Source organism: Arvicanthis niloticus, chromosome 24 (assembly GCF_011762505.2).
Source record: "Arvicanthis niloticus isolate mArvNil1 chromosome 24, mArvNil1.pat.X, whole genome shotgun sequence".
Lineage (NCBI taxonomy): Eukaryota > Metazoa > Chordata > Mammalia > Rodentia > Muridae > Arvicanthis > Arvicanthis niloticus.
In genome coordinates this window covers 330,710-358,434 of record NC_133432.1, presented here as the reverse complement: position 1 = coordinate 358,434, position 27,725 = coordinate 330,710, and the positions used below count along the sequence as shown (strand labels likewise).

Below are 27,725 nucleotides of genomic sequence, written 5' to 3'. Positions count from 1 at the left end.
GAGACTACATTTCCCATAAGGACTTGGGCCAAGATGGCGGTCACAGAACTATCTGCACATGGGCAAACTCAATCCAAGATGGTGGAAAGTCGTTAAACTACATATCCCATGATGCCACGAGAAAAAGCAAGATGGCGGCCCGCCGCAGATTACATTTTCCATAAAGGCTCTGGCCCGGTGCACACTCATGATGTTTGGAAATCTGCACCGGATCCAATTGACTTCACTGAGGGCCTGAGAGACTGCACTAAGAGACCACCTCCGCCACCGCTACAGTCCAGGAGGAGCACCTTGATCCGGGTGACATCAGTGTGCTCCTTCTGATGTCACAGACCATGCAACGCAATCTGATCGCCCGCCCCTGGGCCACTGCAGACGGAGATGGACCGAGCTTCCAGGTACCATGTTGGGCGGGTGGAAGCTGAGGCCCCCGGCTGCCCGTGAGCGGGTGGCAGAGCCTGTAAATCTGAGCCAGGGGCATGACCGGAGCTGCTTCCAGGTATTGTGGCGGGCGGGTGGAAGCAGAGACCCTGGGCTGCCTTTGAGCCTGTGGAGGTGCCTGTGAATATGAGGCAGGGGCGTGACTAGAGCTTCTTCCAGGTACTGGGATTAGGGTACCTATGAACATGCCCCCAGACTTGTAGGAAAAAGAATTCTAGCATGTTGGGCATTGTTATTGGAAGATCGCCAGGATGGGAGACCCTCACTCTAGTCTCCAATGACTGGCAAGACAGCAATAGGCTTTATTTAGGGAATCAGCCAGCTTAGGTCTAGACTCAGAGCAAGAAGTGTTGACCTCGAGGCCAGGAGGAGAAGGGTATTTAAAGGAAAAAAACCACAAACCAGGGGGCTTACGGAAAAACCAAGGAAGGCTATCATAAAAATAGTGGAAAGTCCCAGCCCATCATTCAGTTGGTCATGTGGAAAACATCTTGTACATGTTTAAATCCCAGGAGATGAGCACCAAGCAGATCTCTGATTCAAGTCTTCCTGGTACAGAACATGTTTTAGGTAAAGAAAAGCTTAGATACAGGCAAAGTGTTACACACATATTACCCAGCATTCAGGAGAAAAAGCCATGCAGATCTCTGAGTTCAAGGTTCATCTACTGAGTAAGATCCAGGAAAGCCGAGCTTAGGCAGTGAAGTTGTTGAAAAATATAAAGCTGGTGATGATGTAATAGAAGGGGCTATGTTCCAGCCCCAGCAAGCAGAGGAACTCAGCAGCTTTGTCCATGTGGCTCTGGGAGGAAAGAATAGAAGGAATGACTGGCACAATTGATGCTGGTTAGCTGTAGTTAAAAAATTAGTGGGGATGAAGAAGAAACCAGCATCACTGAGGTGAAATCTTCTGGTGAGTGTTTTCTGAGAGGACAAAAAAACTGTTCCAGAGATAGCCAAAGTTGTACCTTGTTGTGCACCTGGAGTTGATCATGTATGAGACTCACTAAGATGGTATTAGATTTTAGGCATAAATGAATCTCATGCAGAGCAGCTAAAGTTTGACATGGTGAAGGGAGTGTATGACAGGAAGGCAGTAAATCCTAGTCGCAGGTGAAGAACCCAGCATATTGAAGATGTCAGTCTCATGGGATGAGCAGAAAGAACAGCAGCAACAGTAGAGCAGAGTCAAGCAGAACCTAGAGTGCTATAGATGGAAGAACTGGAGAAGTGACCCAATCTCTTTTGAGGAGCACAGATGATCATGTGTGGATCCCAGATATTGGAACAAGAAGGTGTAATATTGAAGTTATCTTTGAAATCCTAATATTTTGAGATTCCAGAGCTGTGGAATACCTGCTCAGGAAAACAGTTTCTGATAGTGCAGTTGTAGAGTGAAAAATTATAAAGGCCATTTTATGAAATATGTGTAGATTTTTCACCTTTCAGAACTCGGAACTGAAAATAAGATTTCAGGCCTTCACATTCCAGGTGAAGGACACTTGCTGGATTACATTCCTCAAGCCTCACCCAAGGCAGGAAGACACATTCCTGACCACAGATAAAAGATGCTGCCACCTAGGTGGGGCTATAGCAGGAAGAAGCAAAGATAGTTAATCTGAAATAGTTGGTAAATGGCAGGGTAGGACGCAATGGCATGGTAAAAACCACATTTTTGAGAAGAATGAGTGTGCCAAAATTTGTAAAACAACCAATCATGTATAACCTCGCGAAAATGCAACCATTCATGTGTAAGCGCACGGAAATGCCTTCCTTCCCCCACCCCATGCTATAAAAGACCCTTTAACCCACCACTCTGGGCCAAAGCCTTGCTCTTGGAGCTAAAGAGCTTGTTGTTTTGACCGCCAGCTTACTTCCCTAATAAAGCCTCTGCTGATTGCATCCAGGTATGGTATCTTGTGATCTTTGGGTGGTCGTGATCTGAGACTTGAGGAAGGGTCTCCCAAGTATGGGGGTCTTCATTTGGGGGCTCGTCCTGGATTTTCCACCACCTTAATCCAAGAACCATGCTGGGAGGTGAAGGGACACTGTGGTTTTTCTCTCTGGTTGTTGTGTGACCTTTTGTCTAAATTGCCTGGTTTTTCATGTACTGGTTTCTGGTTTTTCATGTGCTGGGTTGCCTAAATCGTCTGATGTCTTGTGTGCTGTTTTGGCTAGGTTTGTTTAAGTTGTTTGGTTTCTAAGTTGTTTGTGCCTGTCTGTCTGAATTATTTGGTTATTGGAAAGTGCACTTCAGTTTGGACTGGCAGCTGTTTCTGTCTCGTGAGGGGCAGTAAACCATTTTTTTCTCGAGAGGAGATAAATGAGTGATTAGCAGACGTGCTGGAGAGTCACTAGCTGCTGCACCCCCAGAGATGTTTGGGGGTTCATCTAGGTGCCGGGGAGGACGTGGAATCCCTCTAGGCTGGCACAGGTTTGCATCTAGGTGCCGGAGAGGACGTGGAACCCCTCTTGGCTGGCACTGGCGATTGAGACGGGTTTTTTTGTTAGTCTTTTTGTGTGTTAACAATGAAACTAGAGAGAAAAGGTCAGAAATGGCCACTGTGGTTGTTGTGCTCTCATGGCAGTGTGTCTATTTTTGGGTTGTTCATTGCTGGCGTGTTAGAAATCTGTTAGACTTGGTCCAGCATAGGCTGACCAAGTTGTCTGAATCTGTTAAATCTGAATTTGTGAAGACTGACCACGTTGTCTGGTTATTAAAGTCTTACTTGGAAGGCAGAGGCAGGTGGATTTCTGATGCCCTTCCTTGTCCCGTGCCCCTTTTTGAGTCCCCTTCATGTGGTGGATAGCCCTAGCCTCTTGTTGTCATGGTAACTCCACTCCTGGGAGGGGCTGCGAAGGAGGAGTGAATCTTGTAAACCTTCTGTCCAATCAAATTTGTTAAATAAAGGCTACAGCCAGTGATTGGGCAGTAGAAGAGGGTGGGAGGAGCCAGAGGCAGGAAAAGAGTAAGACCAGGGAGCCGTTGAGAGGGCGGTGTGGAGTTGGCAGTTGGTCGAAGCAGAGGGCAGTTGGTGGAGAGAGAGAAGACGAAGAAGACCTAGGAAACCTCAAGTTGTTAAGAGCTCTCATAGCCGGGGAATAGTGTAGTTTAATGGTATATCTGCCCAATCTAGGCATGCAGCATTCATTTGATACTTATTGACTTGTGCCTTTTCTTCTATGGACTTCCAATGGGCGAGAGATTTACCGCAACACCTTCGCCCGCGAGAGAGACAGGTGAGGTAGTGTTCGGATGGTTACTACAGCAAGGCTTTATTCTTGTATCAGCAGAAGTGGAAAGACCCCAAGCCCGGGAAAGGCACTGCTATATGTACCCTAGAGTGGCATGTTCACTTCTGATTGGCTGTTCACTCATCACCCCATATTACGCCCCGGGGATGGACAGTGACTTTGGTGCGATTTCTGCCTTTTGCACCTGCGCAGTTAGTTGTTTACTTGTGGGAGAACAGGATGCCCGTGCCATCTTGTAATGGCGAACGTTGTCACGCGGTCACGCTCACTGCGGCTCCTAACATCTCCCCCTATCAATATTATTAAGATGGAACAGCCTATTGCCTACCAAGAGCAGCACCAACTCAGTGAGGGAAAGCAGAGGCCTGATCCCCTGTACAAAATGAGATACTGTAATGGGTTTCTTCTCTTGTCATCGTGCAATGAGTAATACTTCCCATACCCATCTCGATGCCTTTTGACAGCGAAAGGGAGCCTCCGCCCTGGGGCACCACCAGGAGAGGAGGTTTTTGGCATTAAACCTTTGTGCAATCAGGCATACTTTCGGGAAATCTATCCACACTCGTGGAACATTCCTTGTCGAGTACCCACTCGCAAACACCTCTAAATATTCAGGTACCACAGTTATTCAGGCAAGGGTTGGCTGGACTTAGACCTCTCATCGACCCAGTGCAATGGGCTGAACGCTTGGGGTGCATCGACTGAGGGTCTCAGTCATCAGTTACTTTCTTAGCATAAATAGCCAAATTTCAGGGCGAGATCCTTGCTCCAAGGCTGCGAGTGCTTGGGAGATAGTCGCCTTGTGACGTTTTTGTTGGGCTCTGAGCTTACAGACCAACCATAACATGAACACTAATGCACAACATAGGGCTGCACCAGACAGGCCTATCCCCACCCTTTAAGAAAGAAAGAAAAGGCAGAGGTAAGCCAAGAAGTAAAATTGCCAGGGGTAATAGGGTCCACTCATGTTCCATCAAGGCTCAAGATCCGGATCTGCAATTGCTGCTGCATCTGGTCCAACTCCCCAGTCCAATTCCCTTGTAAATAAGCAGAAAGATTATGGCTTTGAATAAATGTATCATTCATAAATCTCAGAGGTGTAATGCATAGATGTGGGGTTGCTGACACGCAGCTCATTTGAACCACATTCGTGAGCTGCTCCATATGGGCTTGGAGCAAGTCAACTCTCTGATTGACCAACAGGATGCCTGATGCCAGGTATGCATCCACTTTCTGTAGAGTGGTCAAAGCCTCAGAGGTCTTTTCTGAAATTTGATTAACAACAGTAGCTGCTGTAACCTGATCAGCCAAGGCCATGCCGGCTGTCACAGATGCAGCCGCAGAGATGGCAATAGCAGTGACAATGGCTGTAGTTATATCAAAATCTCTCTTCTGTCGAAATAAGGTCAAGGTCCCAGACGTCTGAATGGGAATAGGGATCCAAGTGGTATACTGGCTATTAGGGCCTGCTTATAGACAAGAGCAGACCAGCACTGGGACATAAAGCAAGTTACATTGGTACAAGTATTTAAGGAGTTGTTGGATAAGATGAAAAGAAATGGAGGATACACACAAACTGGAGTGAGGCATTATAGTTAAGGGTATAGGAGAAATTCTGTTTAGCAGAAACAGTGCCTTTTAAGAAGGCAAGGGCATAGGTTTTGGAAAAGCAGATAGGATAGCCATCTAAATTCACTATATATACTAGGAACCCAATTTAGGAGAGTCCAAATGAGAACTGAGAGCATCTGCAGATGAATCCTTCAGGGGTCATTTTCAAGAACCACGAGTCACCGCGTCAGTCGCTCTGGCAGCCAAAATGGGTTCTCTTCTTCCTGTGGAAAAACACAAACCACTCCCCTGGATCTTATTAAAATAGGATCCGGGCCTTTCCATTGACCAGTCAAAACATCTTTCCATTTTATCATTTCTTTTGGCCTAGTTGGTTCCAGGCAATGGTAGTCAGCCGCTGTATTGCCCTGACTGTCCAAATTCAAAAAGTTGAGGGTAAAAATTGCCAGAGAAACAGTAGCTCATGGCACCATGGGCAGAGCTTGCTCAACTTCTCCTTTTTGTTTTATCAAATAAGTTTTAAGGGTATGATGAGCACGCTCAATGATGCCCTGTCCCTGAGGGTTGTAAGGAAGACCCGTCAGCTGTGTTACCTCCATTTGGCAACAAAATTGTTGAAATTTTTGAGAAGTGTAGGCTGGTCCATTGTCAGTTTTAAGGATTTTAGGCTTTCCCCAGGCACTCCAAGCCTCGAGACAATGTTGAATAACATGGGCCGCCTTTTCTCCGGTCAATGGAGAGGCAAACATAACTCCAGAACAGGTATCAATGGAGACATGCAAATATAGTAATTTGCCAAAGGATGGGATGTGAGTAACATCCATTTGCCAGATCTGTAATGGCCTAATTCCCTGAGGGTTAATTCCGGTATGGGGAACAGGTAGGAATTGACAGCAGTTTTGGCATTGAGTCACGATATCTCTGGCCTCCTTTCTAGAGATGTTAAACCGACATTGTAGGGTCTCAGCTGTCACATGAAACCTTTTATTAAAGGCTTTAGCCAAATCCAATTTTGGCGAAAGGGCAATTGCAATCAACTTTGTGGCTCAATCTGCCAGGTCATTTCCACGGGACATAGGTCCCGGTAAGCCTGAGTGAGCCCTAATATGAGTTATAAAGACCAGGAATCTTTGCTTAGCCAGGGCAAGCTGAATCTTTTGAAAAACTTCTACAAGTCTGCTAGATGTCTTAATTAACCCAGCAACTTCTAATGCTTTCACTGCATTAACCACATAGAAGGAATCTGAAACAATATTTAAGGGACCTGGAAAGATTTCCAGAACCTCTGACACCACTAGGCATTTCACAATTTGAGGTGAGGTTTCATGATATTGTTTGGATGTAACCTTATCATTAACCACATAGGCACCCACTCCTATTTTAGACCCGTCCGTACAAACTACCATTCCATCTGGGAGTGGCTCCTGAGACATAGTATGTGGAAATATGATAGCTTGAGTTAAGGCAAATTGTAAGATGGGATGCTTAGGATAATAATTATCTATTTGACCATTGAAGGAAGTAACCAGCACTGCCCAAACATCAGAGGTCGCCATTAGTATTTGGACTTGATGGGCAGTATAAGGCACTATCAAAACCTTAGGCTCCCTTCCAAAATGGGTAATGGCTGCTTTTAGTCCACGAAGGGCAAGTTGAGCAACTGCATCTGGATACCTTTCAATAATCTTTGCGGGAGAAACATTGGGATGAATCCATAACAAAGACCCCTCCTGCCATAACACAGCAGTTGGTTCAATTAATGGCATTGCTTGCTCTGGTTCCCCAAAGATTCTGTCAGCTGCCTCAGTCATGTGGGCCACAAAGTCAGAAAAAGACTCATTAGATGTCTGAATTATCTTGGACAAATAAAGGTTACTGCCTTCCTTCCTAGGGAGAGACTTCCATGCCTTTATTGCAGCTGATGCTATCTGTGCGTAGACCTGCCCGGGATGAGTGGTCTGGTTGTTCGCGTGTATGCCAACTCCCGCCAGCATGTCAAAAGTCCATAATTGCTGTCCCTCAGTGTTTGCATTAATCCTGGCTTGTGCTTGCAGTGCCTCGTGCCACAAGGCCTTCCACTCTAGGTATTGGCCCATATTGTTAAGTACCGCCTTCACTGTGTCCTGCCAGTCTCCTGGTGTCATAGCAGCTGTACTTAATCTCTCCACTTGGGATACAGTAAAATTAGCCCCAATTCCATATGCACGTACTGCCTCAGCTAATTCTTTGACCTGCCTATACTCTACTGGGGCATGAACACGGACGCCTTCTGCCACTTCAAAGACCGGAAATGCAAGCTGTAGCTGTTTCTGATCTCCTGGGCTGAGAAATGAATTAGAGGCACTGCCTGGGGCATAAGCTGGAGGCAAGGACGGGGCCGAGGGATTAAAGGTCTTTCTTAGTCTTATCCCAGAATGGCTATCCTTTGCACAGGTGGCTGCTTCCTCCTCTAGGCTCTCCTCCTCAGAGCTGCCAAGGTCTATGGAGGCAGGCTCCTTAATGGGGTACAGGGGGGTCCCCCCGAACTCCACTCTCTCTTCACCACCTGGTGAAGGGTCCTTAACCTTAACAGGCCCTGCAGTGGCCCCTGTTCCTCTTGAGTACTCTTTCCTATGACCAGGCTCCTTGGCCTGCCTCTGTTGCCCAGGCTTTTTTGCCTGCTTCTCCTTTCCAGGCTCCTTGGCCTGATGCCGGCTAACATGCTCTGTTTCTGATAGCCTGGAGTGGACCTCTCTTGAAAACTCTTGACTTGCCCTAATAGCTGTGGGCTGGATCCTCACAACACAAATAAGCTAAAAGCCAAAGCAACACAAACAAGAGGCCAACTAGTGAGGCGGCAATGGGTGAAAATCTGCTCGCAACCAAGGCTTCCACCCCAAACATACCTCTCAGAGACGTACCTCGATCCTGTAGTCTTTTAACCCGCCCCGAATCTCGGGGGGGGGGGTGGGGGGTCTCCCGCAGCGCCTTGAAATTCCCGGGTTTCGGCACCAAATTGTTCCGCGCTCCTTTTTGAGTCCCCTTCGCCCCCGAGAGACACATGAGGCAGTGTTCGAGTGGTTACTAGAGAGACACGTGAGGCAGTGTTCGGGTGGTTACTACAGCGAGGCTTTATTCTTGTATCAGCAGAAGCGGAAAGACCTCAAGCCTGGGAAAGGCACTGCTATATGTACCCTAGAGTGGCATGTTCACTTCTGATTGGCTGTTCACTCATCACCTCATATTACGCCCTGGGGATGGACAGTGACTTTGGCGCGCTTTTGCCTTTTGCACCTGCGCAGTTAGTTTTTTACTTGTGGGAGAACAGGATGCCCGTGCCATTTTGTAATGGCGAATGTTGTCATGCTCACTGCGGCTTCTAACACTTCCTTATTGTGTAACTTGGTCCCTGTGCCCATAGCAGAGGTGAGAACTGTCTGTATTACCTGGTTTATGTGGCGCCCGTGAGATGGGTGAGCTATTTGTGTTTTTTTTTTTTATATGTGTGTGTCTTTTCTTGGCAAATCATCTGTGTGTTACCTGTTAATCTACTGTGTCAAACATCTTGAGTTAAAAATAGGTAACATGATCGCCGGCAGAGAGAGCTGCCAGTGCAAGAGTACTGCTGCAGAAGGGCGAGCAGATCCTTTAATAAGGGGCATCTACCGCAATCTGTGTTCGAGGTTCGTGTTTGGACAGCCTGCCCACTGCATGTAGGGTATGCTCCAGGTAACAGCACATGGTGGGTGCCCTCACCCAGCCCGAAATTGGCGGGCGACAACTCGTATTTCCCCAGCATAGGAACAGAGTGCAACAGCTACCTAGTTTGGTGTTCCTGGCTGTACTAGGTACCTCGGGGTCACTACTGTAACAAATCAGCGGTTTTCCACCTGCCACCTATGAAGATAGATAGGGCCCAGGTGTTTAAAAACTGGCAGTGGAGCCAGGGTAACTAGACAAACAGCCCCAAAGTTAATCACCTGAGAGTTATAATTATATATTTTTTATTAAAAAAAATAGTGAGTGAATAACGCTGAGATTTCTAAGAAGGAAAATGTGAATAAGTAGCGCTGAGATAAGTCACGTGACGTGGTGACTCCAGTATAGAAACGCTGCCTGCAGACAGGTCAGACTGGTTGCCTGCCTGTTATATATATATAGGCTTCTGTTTTGATAGACTTTCTAGCCATTGCTGTTTGAGACAATTTCATTATTTATATGAGATTTCCATTAAGATTTGGTTCAAAGATGAGAGTTCAGACAAGATAAAATTGAAGTGGTGAAGACTTGTGCTCTTATGTTAGAGATAAAAATGTTTACTTTATTGTTCTTGTTGTATATCACTTCTAAAATAATATTCTAATCAGAAATAACTCTTTAAAAGGTTTTTTATAGAACTATGACCAAAGTTTCTATTTTGTCAAAAGTTAAATTCAAATAAGTGTTATCTTAATAGTCCTTGCTGTGAAATACTGTGGATAAGGCTATTCATTCTGATTTGGTTTCCTTCTTGGAGCTTCAGAGGTGAGCTCACACTACACCTGTGGACAAGGTAGTTGTAGTCTCCAGTGTGATGTAAACAACAGTCATGCAGCCTCACAGATACATTAGTCTGTACAGAGTTCTAAGAGACTATTTACTGCTTTTACAGGTGATCAAAAGCAATAAATAAGATAAAAGCCTTTCTATCCCCTGAGAGACTTACTCCCTAGGATGTACATCCAGATATAACACTTCCTACCCGGGCTGCAACTAGCTGACATGAATTCATCAGGTAGAGGACTGACTCCAGCCAGGAGCCGAGGTAACCTGCTTTACAGATGGGAGCAGTTTTCTCCATGCTGGTCAGAGACAAGCCAGCACTACTGTGGTGGACACAAATGTCATCTGGACTGACCCCTGAGATCATCAGTGCAGAGAACAACCTTGGAACCTGAGGTCGACAAGCAGGTATGCTTTTGCCACAGCCCATGCCCGCAAGGCTATATGCCAAGAGAGGAAACCCTGATGAAACCAGAAGCTGTAAATATTTGTTGCCCAGGATACCAAAAAGGGAGGAGACTCTGGCCTGAGACAATAACTGGACAGATCAAGTGGCTTGATACAGGAGCCCTTCCCAGTTTGGGGCCTAAAAGAGACAATGGCACACACAAGAAGGGAGAACTATACTCCCCAGAAAGCAAAAGACCTACCAAGCTAAATGCACAGATGGACTCTTAAGATATGAGTGCAACCAAGCAGCCAGGAGACTTAAAACGTATAAGGGACCTTAGGTTTTGAGCCAGAGAAATAATAAGACTTAGAATAAAGAAGAAATACCTAGGAGAAAACAGCCTAGAATAGGGACCTTCCTGAAGTTTCAAGTATCCTAGGTAATTAGATCAGATAGCAGTTTTAAGGTAAGTCAGGAATTGTCAGAGATATTAGAAGATCCACTGTTTATACAGTCTCCAAAGCTCAGGACAGGTAGAGAGAATATACAGAACCCTAAAACTAAACTACCCTCAGGAGCTGGCGCTGGCTAGAGTGTCCCTTGTCCTTATTCTTTTTTTTTTTTTTTTTTTTTTTTTTTTTGGTTTTTCGAGACAGGGTTTCTCTGTATAGCCTTGGCTGTCCTGGAACTCACTCGGTAGACCAGGCTGGCCTCGAGCTCAGAAATCCACCTGCCTCTGCCTCCCAAGTGCTGGGATTAAAGGCGTGCGCCACCACCGCCCAGCTCCCTTGTCCTTGTTCTATACCCAGAATGTCCCTTTTGTGTGAGAAATGATTTTTCAGGCTACTAAGAGACTTCCTTGAGCTGCCGACCATCCAACCTCCTTGAAATCCACCAACACGTGTGCCTGAACATCCAGACGTGTGCCTGAATATCCAGATGCCAGAACAACCTCCTGCTGTTTAGCTCAAGGTCGTCTGCTATTCTACAAGGCTAAAGAACTGCAGGTCTTGACTCCTGAGACATCCCACCCTAGAGGCACGGGAATAATGCTGCCTTAGAGGGTAGGGCTTAGGGTGTATACACCCAAGGTTAAATGACAGCTTGTGATTCCAAGATTGAAGTTGAAACGTGAATCGAGAGTTATATAGATTTGTTCCTTTTTACAATTTCTCTTTATTATATATGTGATTTTATGTGTATGTAGACAACTATGTGCCACAAAATATGTAAAAGTCAGAGGACGACTTTGAAAGTGTGTTTGAAAGAAATAGAAATGTTTCGAGACACCTAGCAAATAAAATAGAGCCCTAGAAGCCCTGCTAACAGATACTTAGTTCCTAAGATTGATAAATGATGAGCTTGCAGTCAAAGATTATTGAGTACTTGTCCAGCTAGATCCCGCAGGTACTCTTGAACTGAGTTTGAGATACACCCTAGACGCTTCTGCAGAGAGCCTATTTTCCTTGACTCTAGCTGTTACATTGTGACTAGGAGTGGCCATAGGTATAGAGACAGGTGTGGCTACATTGATAGAGACACCTCATTATTTTCATCAGCTGAGAGCTGCCACTGATGTAGATTTGAGAGCCCTAGAACAGTCGGTAACAGAGTTAAGTTGTTACTAGACTTGCTGTTTCTTAAAGAAGAAAGTCTGTGTGCTGCTCTAAGAAAAAATGTTACTATTATGTAGACCATTCAGGAGTGACTAGAGAATAAATTCAGAGAAAGGTTAGACCAGAGACAAAAGATAGAGAGGCACAACAAAGTTGATTCGAGAGTTGGTTCAATCCTCCCTTGCTAGACCCCTTGTGATTTTACTTTTGCTTTTAACCATAGGCCCCTATATTTTAAATAGATTAATAACTTTTGTTAGAGAAAGGATAAATGCTGTTCAGCTTTTTGTGTTGCACCACCAATATAGAGCTTTAGGTTAAAAAAATGATAATTATGATGACACTGGGGTTTAAACTTTTCTAAAGATCCTAATAGAAAGAAGTGGGGTGAGAATAGACTTATTAATAATCGAGTTTTTATGATTAAAAACAACCAAATTGGAAGAAGTGGGGATGTAGAGTGAAAAATTATAAAGGCCATTTTATGAAATATGTGTAGATTTCTCGCCTTCCAGAACTCGGAACTGAAAATAAGATTTCAGGCCTTCACATTCCAGGTGAAGAACACTTGCTGGATTACATTCCTCAAGCCTCGCCCAAGGCAGGAAGACACATTCCTGACCACAGATAAAAGATGCTGCCACCTAGGTGGGGCTATAGCAGGAAGAAGCAAAGATAGTTAATCTGAAATAGTTGGTAAATGGCAGGGTAGGACACAATGGCATGGTAAAAACCACATTTTTGAGAAGAATGAGTGTGCCAAAATTTGTAAAACAACCAATCATGTATAACCTCGCGAAAATGCAACCATTCATGTGTAAGCCCTCGAAAATGCCTTCCTTCCCCCACCCCATGCAATAAAAGACCCCTTAACCCACCACTCTGGGCCAAAGCCTTGCTCTTGGAGCTAAAGAGCTTGTCGTTTTGACCGCCGGCTTACTTCCCTAATAAAGCCTCTGCTGATTGCATCCAGGTATGGTATCTTGTGATCTTTGGGTGGTCGTGATCTGAGACTTGAGGAAGGGTCTCCCGAGTATGGGGGTCTTCACAGTAACAGATAGTGAGGTGGGTCTTTGGATGAAGTACCTTTTTGACTGCCATGCATGGCTTGTGCTTGAACAGGAGTATCTTTTAATAATAAGGACCTCAGGCACAAAGATGAGTTTGTAAAGCCCAATCAATTCTGTTTTAGAGACCTCACAAAGTCAACTTGAGCAAACATCCTATGACAACCCCCCTTGTCAACAGCTAGTCAAGGTACAACTACAGGGTATAAATAACTAATACACCATACAGAGAAAAAGTTAGGCTACCCATCATGTTTGTCAGATGATTTTGCCCCCTTGATTGGTTCCTGCAAATTATGTCAGTAATGCAGCTTTTAAAATATTAAGTTGCTGGCCTGCATGTTAATGTCCCAATCTTGCTGTAACTGCAATAAATACCCAGCACCTCTAGACTTGGTCTCTCAGATTCGATCTCACATGAGGCTGACTGGTGAGTGTCCTTATTACAGAGCTCATAATAAAGACCTCCATGTGTTTGCATTACAATAGGCTCCTTGTTGATTTTTGGGGTCTCTGTGACTTGGACATAACATCTTAATGCATTGACTAGAACTCCAAAACCCCCAGGACTTCCAACTAAAGGATTGAAAAACCTATTGTTAGGATGAACCATTGTTTCTGTGCCAGTGGCTTGTCTGCCAAATTGATGTCTCTATGCCTTGGTTTTTAGGTTTTTCTTGAGTATATGTGGAGGGAGATGACTAAATTGAACGTAGAACCCTGCTGCAGTGGATACACTGGAGAATTATAGCCTCAAAGTGCTTCAAAGATGTTCCAGAGCCTGGTATAGTGGACAGTGTTTCTCTGGTCTTAATTTCTGGGAAGGTTAGGGCAGACTTGGAACCCTGACAGGGTTTACAGCTGCTGCCATCCTGTCTTCATTTTCTCCTCTGTCCAAGTGGAGGAATCTGCTGGGTAGCCTTTACCACCCCCCTTGTGGCTATTTTGTGTGTGGAACTTGTTATTCTCTCACTGAGGAAATGAGACAGATTCCATCCTAATCAATTTAGTTACTAGCCCCCACCTTGGGTTAAATCCTTCTTAACAACAGGACCTAGACCCACTGACTAGTCCATGACAGAGAGCTCTTCCAGACAGCATCCAGGGCAAAATCAGGCTCTGCCTACCTTGTTTTACAGGGTGGAAAAACAAAGACCTCATTTTCCACCTCTGCCCAGTTCATATGTGACTCTATAGCTTTTAACTTGGAGCTGTCATGAGATGGAAGGTCATTCTTCATCGATTCTAACAAATTTAGCATATCTTTCTTGGGTCAGAGATCCTGTCCTTTATGGTTGTCATTTCCAGGTCTGTGAGACAATCTGTTTTTCTGTCCACCTTCCAGCTGTTTTAGCCTCCTCTTTGGTAGCACTGGCCTGAGAACCTAGGGTTAAAGATGCCTCACCCCAGGTCAGCACAGCCTCTCAGCTCCCCATTCCAGTGTATCCTTCTCTGCTCTGAGCCAGGTGCCCTCCCTATTTTGTCCTGGCTCAGCCACAACTCCAAGTCTCTCATGGGGTGGCAGGAGCTCCTGTATTGATATGGTTAATTCATTGGTTTTGGTTTTTTACAACTTCCTCATTTATTATTGTGTGTGTGTCATAGTTGTTTTCAGTTCTCAACATTTTAGAGCTTAAGTCATCTGAAGGAACCTCAATCGAGGGTGTGCCCTCATCAAAATGGCTGGTTTCTATGTCTGTGAGAGATAATGTTGATGATTGATTAGGAAGACTCTTCCACTGAGGGATACAATATCCCTAAGCAAGTGGTCCTGGGCTGGATGAGAGCTAGCTGAGCTTCAAGACAGTGACCAAGCAAGCGAGCAAGCCAGGAGACAGTGTTTATTCATGCTTTTTGTTTTCAGTTTCTAATCTAAGTTACCCAAATTATGGACTGATCTGACAGAACCATGTACAACAACCATTCATTACTCGAGATGATTTTGCTTAGAGGATTCCATCACAGCAGTAGAGTATCAAGTTAGAACAACATGGTATCAAAGGGTTATTTTGCTGCTGGACAGGATCTATGTTGTTGACTACATTCTTGTGGACAGGAACAAATATTGTGTTGAAAGGTTTTTGGATTGGTTGGTGCCTTTAACTCTCCACTGGGGGTCCTGCCTGACTGCAGATGTGGCCTTTTCAGCATCCATATCTAACTGCTATGCATCTCAGCTAAGATCAACCCCATAGACTCCTTGTCACCCTCCAATTCATAGTCTCTGGCATATCCTAATGTAACTCCTCCCCCCAGCCAGCTGTAGATTTTGATTCATTTTCCCCTTCTGGCCCTCTCTTGTCTCTCGCCACACCTGTTGCTGGTTCTCCCCAAATCACCTTTCTTATTTGCTCTCCCATTCACTTCCCTCTCTTCTATCTGCCTCCTATGACTGTTTTATTCCCCCTTCTGAGTGAGATTCAACTGTGCTCCTTTGGGCCTTCCTTCTTGTATAGCTTCTTTGTGTCTTTGAAGTGTAGTGTGGGTTTTCTTTATTTTATGATTATTATTTACTTGTAAGTGAGTACAAACATGCATGTGCTTTTAGGTCTGGGTTACCTCACTCAGGATAACAGTTTCTAGCGGTATCTATTTGCCTGCAAAATTCATGATGTCCTTGTATTTTATAGCTGAATAGTTTTTTCTTTTGTAAATGAACCACATTTTCTATATCCATATTTTGGCTGAGTGACATCTGGGATTCTTCCAGTTTCAAGCTGTTATAAATAAAATGGCTATGAACTTTGTGAAGTCCCTACTCTAGCTCCCCCGCCTGCACAGAATCCCTCTCTCCAATATCCTCTGTTTCTCCTTTGAGAACGTGTGGGCCTCTGGGTATCTCCACACCGTGGTGCATCAAGTCTCTGCTGGGTTAAGTTCATCCTTTCCATTGAAGCCAGACATGGCAGCCCAGTTCAGAGAGCAGATTCCAAAGACAGAGAGCAGCTTTAGGGACAGCCTCTGCTACATTTGTTGGAGGACCATCATGAAGAGTGAGCTACAAATCTGCTACATATATTCCAGGGGCCTTAGTCTAGACTGTGTGTGTTATTTTGTTTGTGGATCAGTGTCCCCAAGGGTCCAGGTTAGTTGAGTCTGTTGGTCTTCCTGTGAAGTTCCTATCCTCTTCAGGGCCATCAATCTTTCCCCCAACTCTTCCATAACAGTCTCCAAGGACCATTCACTGTTTGACTGTGGTTCTCTGCATCTGTTTCAAGTCAGCTGCTAGGTGGAGCCTCTTAATGGACAATTATGCAAGACTCTTATGTGAGAGCATAACAGATTATCCCTAATTAATGTCATGGATTAGTGCTTGTTCATAAGGAGGGTCTCTAGTTGGGCAAGTTTTCATTGGCCATTCCCTCACTTTCTGCTCCAGCTTTCCCCCTATATTTCTTTTTAGACAGGACATATTTTGTTCTGTGTGTGTACTGTGTTGTGGTTGAAACTGATCCTTCAGCTTTCTTCTCATGCTCCCATACATTCTCCATTTGGTCTCAGCCCCTAAATCATGTAAGATACAGTATAAACATTTGGTATTCAATACTAAGCTATTTTGTAGGCCTGGTGGTTTTATATTTTTAACTTTATATCTTTTGTTTATTGTTTTCAAGACAAAATTTCTCTGTGAAGCACTTCCTGTCCTGATTGTAGATATAGAAACCACAGAAGCCACCTGATATGTTTTTGTAAAAAAACACATACTTCTTTGTACCTCTTCATCCACATCTTTAATTTTAAAATTTGGCAAAATATATTATATTATGTTATGTTATATTATATCATATTATATTTCCCTGAATGGAATATGTTCATGATATCAATACTGCCTGAGGCTTCACACTCATTGGATTCCAGGTGTATGTCATTCTGCCTTACTCTTGTGTTTGTTTTGAAATCTTTGAATAAATAAGAGTATTGTACCTGTGTGGATGAATATGAATATCATGTGTACCTCATTTTTACTGTTGTCAGAATATATCCGCAGTCCTCTTGATCTTGAAGAAATGGGTAGTTGTTTATCTCCAGGTAAATACTAGAAATTGACTACCATTCTGTGGAAGAACAGCAAGAGCTTTCTACTCCTGAGCTCTCTTTCCTGCTCTATATTCCTTATTTCTGATCAACATAAACATTACTAATATTTATTAAACATAAATATTTATGTTTATAAACATTACTAATATCATCTCTTCATTTTTAACTGTTTAAATATTCATTCCTTTCTAGTAAAATTTATTAATGTTGCTGTTTAAACTGGTTCACTTCATGTTTTTGCAAGATGGATACAGAACTGATATTTCATATATTTCTTTGTAGGAACTTCAGTAAAGAACCCTGAGTTCTCTCTATCATTTTTGTTTCCTTGGTTGATTTTTACAGGGGAGTGAGGGTCTTAATATGTAACTTTTGATGTCCTGCAACACATCACATAGACCATGCCAGTATCCAGTTCAATGACATACACCTGCCTGTACCTCTGTGATTAAAGACATGAGCAAATACACGCAGCTTGCCCATCATTTTTGTAGTTAGTTATTGTTCATACAACTTTTCAGATGTTTGCTCAGTACATTTGATCTGTTTCCCCCTGTATATTCCTCTCAGTTGCCATTTGTTTTGCAAGGCTATATCTTATTCAAAGGGATCAGAAGCAACACAGGTGAAACTTATAATTCAATTTCCTTCTAAAATGACAGCATAATTAGATTATGACTTCTGTTTCAGGAAATAAGTGCAGGAAGCACCAGAATTACATTATTACATTGTCTAGAAAGTATCCATTTATTTACAGTGATGTCACAATCATGATTTCTGTTTAACACATGTATGGGATATTTTAGGATGCAGTGACTTATGATGATGTGCATGTGAACTTCACTGTAGAAGAGTGGAATTTGCTGGATCATTCCCAGAAGAAACTCTATAAAGATGTGATGCTGGAGACCTACCGGAACCTCACTGATATAGGTAAGACTGTGAATTTTGTTTTGCTTTTCAAAATAATGGAATAAGTGATTCTTGGTTATTGATGATCCTCTGTTATTTCAATTGAGAACTAGGAAGATTGAGCTGAATTAATCAGGTTCAGTGCTGTCAAAATTCACAGTAACTTGAATTTTACCTAATTTCTAATAATATATCATTCATTTTCTGGTACTGTATTTTAGGTTACAATTGGGAAGATCATCATATTGAAGAACAACATCAAAGTTCTAGAAGGCGTGAAAGGTAGTTTTCATGTGCAAGCTGATACAAATATGCCTGTGAGGAAATTTTAATGTGTTCTGAAAGCTCTAAAAAAAAGCAATTGTGTAAAAAAAAAAATCAGTCCTTTAAGTATAGCTAAGATTATAATATTCTCACAAAGCCATGTTCCTCAATGTCAGTTATCTGATTTATGTTTGTAAGGCATTCCTGTAAGGAAGAAGACATGGAAACAATGCTTTAAGAGATAACCTTTAATTGTTTTGTAGCTCCATTAGAGCTTTGCTATGGAACTACCAATCTGAATGGTCTCATAGTATTTAGATGCAGCACATTGAATAGTGATAACTATATATCGAAAGCCATCCAGTAAGTAAAGTCCATGGCAAATTTGGTGATACTCATATTCTTGTAGTGACATTTCTAAGTTTATTGAGTGGTCAGTTAATGGGAGTGAAGAAAGTTGTGGAGAAACCTTAATATATATGCCACATGTGTACAAAGAACAAAATGTCAAGTGGTATAAATTCAATATGGAAACTTTTGACTCGTCCTGCTTCTTTTAATGCATATATCAATTGTCAGAATGGATAAAACCTTGTGAGCATAGGAATGTTGAAAGAAGCAATGTACCTCTTTCTACTCCAGAAAAATGAGAAGATATGTAGTATTCTCCCTTTGGTAGACTTTCTGAATACAATAGACATTTGCAATTAATTGGTTTTCTGACATTACTGGGGACATCCCCAAGTCACATTGCAGAAAATCTATGGGTACTAGAAGTTTGGAAATTCTTCTGTTTGTCCTGGCTCACAGTGCTGCTGTGGTGTGATGCACACTACAGGAAAAACTAAGAAAGCAATCAGGGTTTTTATACCCTGATATCTTCAGACATGTGAAATACATCATATAGAAATCTCATATAGAAAAAGGATGTTATAAATGTGAGCCAAATGATCTTACCATCACAGGTATTTTCAAAGAGGTAAAGCAACCCATATTCAGCGAATACAACCATGAACATCAAAGGGATAAAACCTTACAATCTGGGTGTTCTTTATTATTAGACCAACTGTAAAATTTATTCATATTGATAAAATGATTGATCAGGCTAATGAATGTGGTAAAGCTTTTACATGTGCCCATTATTGTTGCAGGCATGAAAGAAGTCATACTGGAGAGAAGCCACATGAATGTACTCAATGTGGTAAAGTCTTTTCAGGTCACAGTGGTCTCCGATATCATAAAAGGACACATACTGGAGAGAAACCTTATGAATGTAATCAATGTGGCAAAGCCTTTTCATGTCACCGTAGTCTCCAATGTCATAAAAGGACACATACTGGAGAGAAACCTTATGAATGCAACCAATGTGGTAAAGCCTTTTCATGTCAACGTAGTCTCCAATGTCATAAAAGGACACATACTGGAGAGAAACCTTATGAATGTAATCAATGTGGTAAAGCCTTTTCACAACGGTTTCATCTCAAAATCCATAAAAGGACACATACTGGAGAAAGACCATATGAATGTAATCTATGTGGTAAAGCCTTTTCACATCACAGTCATCTCCAAAGACATAAACGAACACATACTGGAGAGAAACCTTATGAATGTAATCAATGTGGTAAAGCCTTTACAAGAACCAGTGATCTCCAAAAACATAAAATAATACATACTGGAGAAAAACCTTATGAATGTAATCAATGTGGTAAAGCCTTTTCACATCAGAGTACTCTCCAATGTCATAAAAGAACACATACTGGAGAGAAACCTTATAAATGTAGTCAGTGTGGTAAAGCCTTTTCACGTCATGGTAGTCTCCAATATCATAAAAGAACACATACTGGAGAGAAACCTTATCAATGTAATCAATGTGGTAAAGCCTTTTCATGTCACAGTTATCTCCAATATCATAAAAGAACACATACTGGAGAGAAACCTTATGAATGTAATCAATGTGGTAAAGTCTTTTCATGTCATAGTTATCTCCAAAGACATAAAAGAACACATACTGGAGAGAAACCTTATGAATGTAACCAATGTGGTAAAGCCTTTCCATGTCGCAGTAGTCTCCAATATCATGAAAGGACACATACTGGAGAGAAACCTTATCAATGTAATCAATGTGGTAAAGCTTTTTCATGTCACAGTAGTCTCCAATATCATAAAACTACACATACTGGAGAGAAACCTTATGAATGTAATCAGTGTGATAAAGCCTTTTCATGTCAACGTCATCTCCAATTACATAAAAGAACACATACTAGAGAGAAATGTTATGAATGTAGTCAATGTGGTAAAGCCTTTGCATATCTTAGTAGTCTCCAATATCATAAAAGAACACATACTGGAGAGAAACCTTATCAATGTAATCAATGTGGTAAAGCCTTTCCACATCAGAGTGGTCTCCAGTATCATAATAGAACACATACTGGAGAGAAGCCTTATCAATGTAATCAATGTGGTAAAGCCTTTTCATGTCACAGTAAGCTCCAATATCATAAAAGGATACATACTGGAGAGAAACCTTATTAATGTGTTAAAGACTTTTCACATCAGAATTGTCTCCAGTATCATAATAGAACACATACTGTGAGAAACCTTATCAATGTAATCAATGTGGTAAAGCCTTTTTATGTCACAGTAGTCTCCAATATCATAAAAGTACACATATTGGAGAGAAACTGGATGTCATGAATGAGTTAAAGCCTTTCCAGGACACAGTCATCTCTGAATGCAAAAAAGAAAATGTGCAAAAGTGAAACCTTATGAATGTAATGAATATGTAAAGTCTTTGCATGTCACTGTACTTGCCAAAAACTTAAAGGAACACATGCTTTAGAGAAACCTTACAAATTTAATGAATGTGGTAAAGCCTGTGCATATCTCTGTAGTCTCCAAAGAACACAAACTGAGCAGAAACCTTTTGATTGTACTAAAGTTGGGAATTTGTATACGTGTCACAGTGGTTTTTGAATACAGAAATGAACACATATGAGAGAGAAACCCTCTTAAAGTAATCAACAAGTTAAAGCCTCTGCATATCCTAATCATTTTTTTGTTTTGTTTTTGGTTTTGGGGGCAGGGTTTCTCTGTGTAGCCCTTGCTGTCCTGGAACTCACTCTGAAGACCAGGCTGGCCTCAAACTCAGAAATCCGCCTGCCTCTGCCTTCCAAGTGCTGGGATTAAAGGCGTGCTCCAACACTGCCCGGCTATCCTAATTATTTTTAAAAGCATGAAAGAATTTATAGTAGAAATAAACTGGTGATTTAAATATTCTTAACCCTAAAAAGTGGCAATATTAAGAGATATGTCTTCTGGGAGTAGATGTTGCCTTTTTGAAGGAATTGAATTGTTATGGTGGTGGTCTTTGGAGCTCAAGCCAGTACAAAACAGACCATCCTACCACTTGGCTGGAAGACAGTCTCTTCCTGATGCCTTCTCATGAAGATGCAGAACTCTCAGCTCCTTTTCCAGCATCATGGCTGCCAGCATGCTGACATTCTTCCTGCCATGGTAGTAGTGGACTAAACATTTGAAACTATAAGCCAGGCCCAATTAAATACTTGCCTTTAACACAGTTGCCTTTGTTACAATGTCTCTTCTTAGCAATGGAGATTCTAAGACACAAGTTGGTACTCCATACTTAAGCATTGCTATGATAGGCCTGACCATGTCTTCTTTTGTTTTGTTTTGTTTTGTTTTATGGAACAATGTGGATTTTTAGACTTTGGATTTATACATGTATTAAGTGGAACTTAATGCACTGTCCTAGTAGGAATATCAAACACATATGTACTGAGGGCAATTTGAACTTTGTATATAGTTTGTATGATGTTTTGCTGAAGAATATTTCTGTCTTTTGCCCTTGTCTGTAGAGTGTCCTTGAAAAGAAGGTAAAGAGGTTGATGTTCATTACATTGACAAAGGAAGTCTTAGTAAAGCAAGCAAAGCCTTTGACCTGTGTTTAGTCTCATGATTGTTTTGAGCAAGCATAGTAATCTTAGAAAGAAAAAAATATAAAATATTAGGTCAAAAGAGAAAAGCCTCACCAAAAAGTTGAATGAAGCTAAATCCTGTGATTAATTATATTAAATGGTATCAAAGGAATGGTGACATCAGGGCAAGATTCCATCCACCTAAACTTATGGATTTGCAGTGGTACAAAGGAGAACTTTATCATGTTGAGCTTTATTATCACCTGGTTATTGTTTTCATGTGGATGCAAGGGTCACCAGTATGTGTAAAATTGACTATCGATGAACTGTGATTACTATTCTAGGCTTTCATTTTAAGATCTAAAATAAAATGCTTTAGTACAGGCATGGAGGTACATGCCTTAAATCCCAGGAGATGAGCGTCAAGCAAATTTCTGATTCAAGTCACCCTGGTACAGAACATGTTTCAGGTAAAGAAAAGCTTAGGTACAGGCAAACTGTTACACATATATTACCCAGCATTCAGGAGACAAAGCCATGCAGGTCTGAGTTCAAAGTTAACCTACAGAGCAAGTTCAAGGACAGCCAAGCTTAGGCAGTAAAGTTGTTGAAAAATATGAAGCTGGTGATGATGTAATAGATGGGGCCATGTTCCAACCCCAGCAGGCAGAGGAACTCAGCAGCTTTGTCCATGTGGCTCTGGCTTTAGAGGCAAGAATAGAAGGGATGGCTGAGACAACTGATGCTGGTTAGCTATAGTTAAAAAATTAGTGGGGATGAAGAAGAAATCAACTTCACTGAGGTAACACCTTCTGGTAAGTGTTTTCTGAGAGGAGAAAGAAGTTGTATTCCAGAGGTAGCCAATGTTTTCCCTTGTGGTGCAGCTTGACTTAGTCCTGTGCAAGACTCACCCTGGTGGCACTGGTTTTTAGGCATGAATGTTTCATGCAGTGCAGCTAAGGCTTGGCACCATGAAATGAGCATGAGAGGAACGCAGTGAAGACTGTTTGTCACAGAAGAACCCAATATATTGAATATGTCAGTCCCATGGGATGAGCAGAAAGGAGAGCAGCAGCAGTTGAGCAGTGTCAAGCAGAATCTAGTGTACTATAAAGGGAAGAGCTGGAGACAAGACCCTGCTTCTTTCTTTTGAGGAGTACAGAAGATCATCTATGGATCCCAGATACTGGAACAAGAAGCTGTAATATTGAAGTTACTTTGGAAACCCCAAGATTTTTAGGTTCCGAGCTATGGAATACCTTCTCAGAAAAACTACTTTCAGGAAATAAGATCAGCCAAAGAGAAAGAATTGTGCTGCACTGAGGAAAGCAGGAAGGAGTTGGCAATCTGAAGAACCCTTTGACATCAGACATGGAGATGCAGAATTTGGAGATTGCCTTGTTGGATTTTGGTCTTCTTTTGGCTCAGTATGTTCTCACAATGGTGATTAGGAATGGTGAAGTAAGTCCTGTAAATTTGAACATATATGATGTGCTATTTGTTTTGGAAAGTATAAGGAATTATAGTTACATGATAGGATGAATCTCAAAAGAAACTGAACTTTGTAGGGTGGTGGGCTGTGAGAAGCAGCTGGGTGCTTGGTCAAGAACAAGCTTGGAACTCCAGACCATTATTGGACAGTAGGAGTTTTCTCTGCTCCCAAGCCCTGGTTCCCTTCACTTAGCTTTATCCCTGCAACAACCCCTCTCACAAAGAGGCTGCTGAACATCAGTCACAAGGACCAGTGCCTCAGGCTTTCCCACATGCAGATGAGGTATCTCCAAGCTCTCAGACTGAGCCAATAGGCATTATCTGATGCCAGACCCTAACCCACCCCAAAACTGTATATAAGGGCTCTAGGGGAAGTAAAGTGGGTGCTCAAAAATCATCCTGGTGTCCGAGAGTTTTAGATAGAAGGGCTGTAACACTTGGGGAGAGCTCTGTTCTCCCAGAACCTCCCTGGGACACCAAACTGCCTCCATGCCAGCTAGCCAGCTCCTTATCAGCCCAGCCTGGGCCTGGACCAGCTCAGTGTGGAGAGACAGGTGCAGCACCTGGGAGAGACCTATCAGTGACAGCATCGGTGAGCAGGCAGAGGCAGCAGTGGGGGCAGGCAATCTCCTTTCCTGCTTGCACTCTGTGTCTTTGGCCTTGACCTCCCGCATTAGGCTGAGCCGGAGACCTAAAGACAGTGGAGATGCTGGCAGAGGCAGCACAGAGACAGTATCCAGCCCTTCCTGTACTCAACTTTTCCCTGTCCCCAGTCAGGAGATCGTCATGGGACACCCTCCAGAACAAGGGACCCACAGAACTTTGGACTTTTAATATTTTGAGAATGCTATAAATGATGGAACTTTTAAACTTGAACCTCACATATTTTGTATTATGCTATTTTAAAATATGGTCCCCATATACCCATATGTATGCACAATCATATGGGGGCCAGGCAGTGGAATGTGGTAGTATAAATATGCTTGGCTCAGGGAGTGGGAGGAAGTTATAATGACATGTGGCCTTGTTGGAGGAAATACATCACTATGTGGGTGGGCTTTGAAGTTGCACCTAGTACAGAATGGACCCTCCCATTAGCTCCCTAGCAGACAGTCTCTTCCTGGCTGCCTTTCGATCAAGAAGCAGAACTCTCAGCTTCTTCACCAGCATCATGTTTTCTTGCATGTCTGCCATGATTCCTGCTATGATGAAAAAGGACTAAATCTTTGAAACTGTAAGCCAGTCCCAATTAAACTGTTGCTTTTAGAGGAGTTGCCTTGTTCATGATTTCTCTTAAAAGCAATGGAAACGCTAAGACAGAAACCCTATGAGTGTATTTAATATGGTCAAGCATTTGCACAATTCTTTAGTCTTCATTATCGTGAGAGAATATATGCTAGAGAAAAACCTTATGAACGTGTTTAGCATAATGAAGCCTTTGCACACCTCCATAGTCTTCACCATTATGAAACTATTCATACTGGACAGTGGTTACATACTGTGCTAAAACCTTTATGTTATGGGGTCCACTGAGATTCAACACAACTCAAACACAGGACAAGTCAAATGATAAGAATTTGTTGCACTCTAGTCACTACTGATAAATGAGGGTCACAAAATTATACTCAGAATCTCAGCTGTAATACCCCAGCCTCATCCTTATCCCAAGCCAGAAACATATAGCTTCCAAAAGTCAAAACCACAAAGTCCTGTGCCAAGTTACAGTTACATTTTTCTTCCATTTATTTCTGTTGTTACTCTATGTCAAATGATACAGAACATAAGTTGTGTGGTCTACACTATCACAGCCATTTGTTCTTTTGTGGTTAGGAACATTATTATATTTTGAGGAATAAAACATGAATAACAGAAATCATGGTTAGGAACAGTTGTTATGGTTTAGGTAACAAAACATGAATGATGAAAGCTGGTCAGATATTGTTAAGTGCACAGGTCCCCTATGACCTGAGACTTGAACTTAGTTTCAGTTTATGATTAAGTGGAGGTTGATAACAAAAAGACAGTCCTTAGGGCAAGTTTCTTTTGCTTCTTCCCAACATTTAGATATCACGGTCATCTTCAAATACATAGCAGAACACATATTGAAGATATATCTTACAAATGTAATCAATGAGATAAAAACTTTTCACAACACAATTATTGATGAGCATAAAAGAATTCATCTTGGAGAGAAATGCCATGAATAAGCAACATGGTAAAGCCTTTGCATGTGGCAGTAGTCCTAGAAATGGTGAGAAAAATTCATAATTTGAGAAATCCCATAAACGTAGTCAATGTGTTAAAGTTTTGTACTTTCTGGTATCTTTATAGAAGACTAAACTCTTTAGTAAGTAATCAATCTATTAAAGACTTTGTATATTACAGTAGTCTTTAAGCACCTTCAATAATATCAAAAGTAATCTATGACTACAAAGTATTTGGTAAGATCTTACCCAACACACTTACACTGAGTTACTCGAAGTTATTTATTATGAGGGAAAAAATGTGACAAGCATCAACAATCATTTCAAACTTAAGATGTCTCTGTATTTTGTTTGCACTTGCAAACTCATTTGTATATACAAAGGCCACTGGCTTTCTTTTTCCTTTTTAGTTAATCGTGTGTCCAACAACTTTTCTGAAAGGGTTTATAAGCTCTGAGAATTGCCTTTGAGAAGTGTTGGTCCACTTATGCATACTATCATATCATCTGCAAATAAAGATAATGTTACTCCCTCCTTTCTAGTCTATATTACTTTCATCTTCTTCAGTTTTATTGCTCTTGCAAAACTTTTAGATGGTATTTTAAATAGATGTGGAGAGAATGGATCACCTTGTCTTGCTTGTGAATTAGTGGAGAGAGAGAGAGAGAGAGAGAGAGACAGAGAGAGAGAGAGAGAGATGATAGATAGATAGATAGATAGATAGATAGATAGATAGATAGATAGCACTTGTCCAGGCCATACACATCAACATACATGTGAGTATAAATAAATGTCCATTTCCACCCTTTATTTTCTTTTCTGTTTTAAATTAGTTTTTATTTATTCTTTGTTCTAGAGACCAACCTGAGGACCTTAGACAAGTTTGCTACTAGTGAGCTACATTCTTAGTGCAAGCCCTGTTTTTTCCCTTTTCATTTTTATGTGATTTAAAACAAATGCAAAACAACTTTTATGGAGAGGAGTGATAGCTCAGTTCATAAAGTGTTTGCCCTGCAAGTACAAGGACCTGAGTAGTATCTCCAGTACATATGTGAAGAGCATACAGTGCCTATGTGGGAAAAAGCAGAAGACTGGTAATGAGGAGAGAAGACCCAGTAATTAGGAGTACTTGCTGAACTTCCAGAGGACCTAAGTCACGTGCCTTAAAACAAAACAAAACAGAAAAGCTGGGCATGGTAGCAGGCAGATACCTGTAATCCCAGAAGTGTGGAGACTAAGACAGCAGTTCCCTGGGGCTCACTAAACAGCCAGCCTGTCCTACATGATGAGTTCCAGGCCACTGAGAGACCTTCTCCCATTAATAAATATAGTAAAGAAAGAAAGAAAGAAAGAAAGAAAGAAAGAAAGAAAGAAAGAAAGAAAGAAAGAAAGAAAGAGAGGGCAAGGGAGGCCACTGAGAGACCTTCTCAAATAAATAAAAAGTAAGTAAATAAATAAAGTGGATGGCCACTGGGGAACAACACCAAGGTTGACCTCTGGCCACATGTATATGTGTACATAAATGTTTACACATGCACACACCTAACAAAACAAGCAGAACAAAACCAGCATTTATGGAAGATGTTTTGTGTATATATCATAAAACCCTAAAGAATGCTAACTTGCCAGTAAATGGACTTTTTAAATGTTTTATTGGCATGTATTAGTTATGCATGATGATTGGTTTCATTGTAACTTTTTATTTGTTAATATAATGTGTTTTGTTCATATTTGTCATTCATCACCCTCTCCCTCCCCTTTCCCACTGATCCTTTCCTCTTCTCAACTAGTTTCTCTTCTACTTTCATACTGCTCTTTCAAAGATTTACTTACTTTATCTGTATGCATGAATGTATGTATGGGTGCATGAGCTTGGATAATATATAAAATATGTATATGCACATGCACATATACAATACACACACATCATGTATGTGCCGATGCAGGAGACCAGGACATTAGTTTCCCTTGAATTGGAATGACAGGCAGTTGTGAGCTGTCCCATGTGAGTGCTGAACC

The 27,725-nt window shown here is 41.9% G+C and overlaps 1 protein-coding gene across 3 annotated transcripts; it reads left to right on the top strand.

Annotated features, from left to right (window-relative positions):
• Positions 1–125: 125 nt before the first annotated feature.
• Positions 126–26,241, top strand: LOC143437517 (uncharacterized). 3 transcript variants are annotated; one of them, XM_076922293.1, is made up of 5 exons: positions 127–499; positions 9,898–10,196; positions 17,707–17,833; positions 18,034–18,094; positions 19,228–26,241. In XM_076922293.1, the coding sequence occupies exons 3-5, from the start codon at positions 17,800–17,802 to the stop codon at positions 20,606–20,608; spliced, it is 1,476 nt and encodes a 491-aa protein (XP_076778408.1). In that variant the 5' UTR covers positions 127–499; positions 9,898–10,196; positions 17,707–17,799; the 3' UTR covers positions 20,609–26,241. The 3 variants fall into 3 exon arrangements, with proteins under 3 accessions (XP_076778406.1, XP_076778408.1, XP_076778407.1); XM_076922291.1 differs by lacking the exon at positions 9,898–10,196 and having other exon boundaries at positions 126–499; XM_076922292.1 differs by lacking the exon at positions 9,898–10,196 and having other exon boundaries at positions 127–398.
• The last annotated feature ends 1,484 nt before the right edge of the window (positions 26,242–27,725 follow it).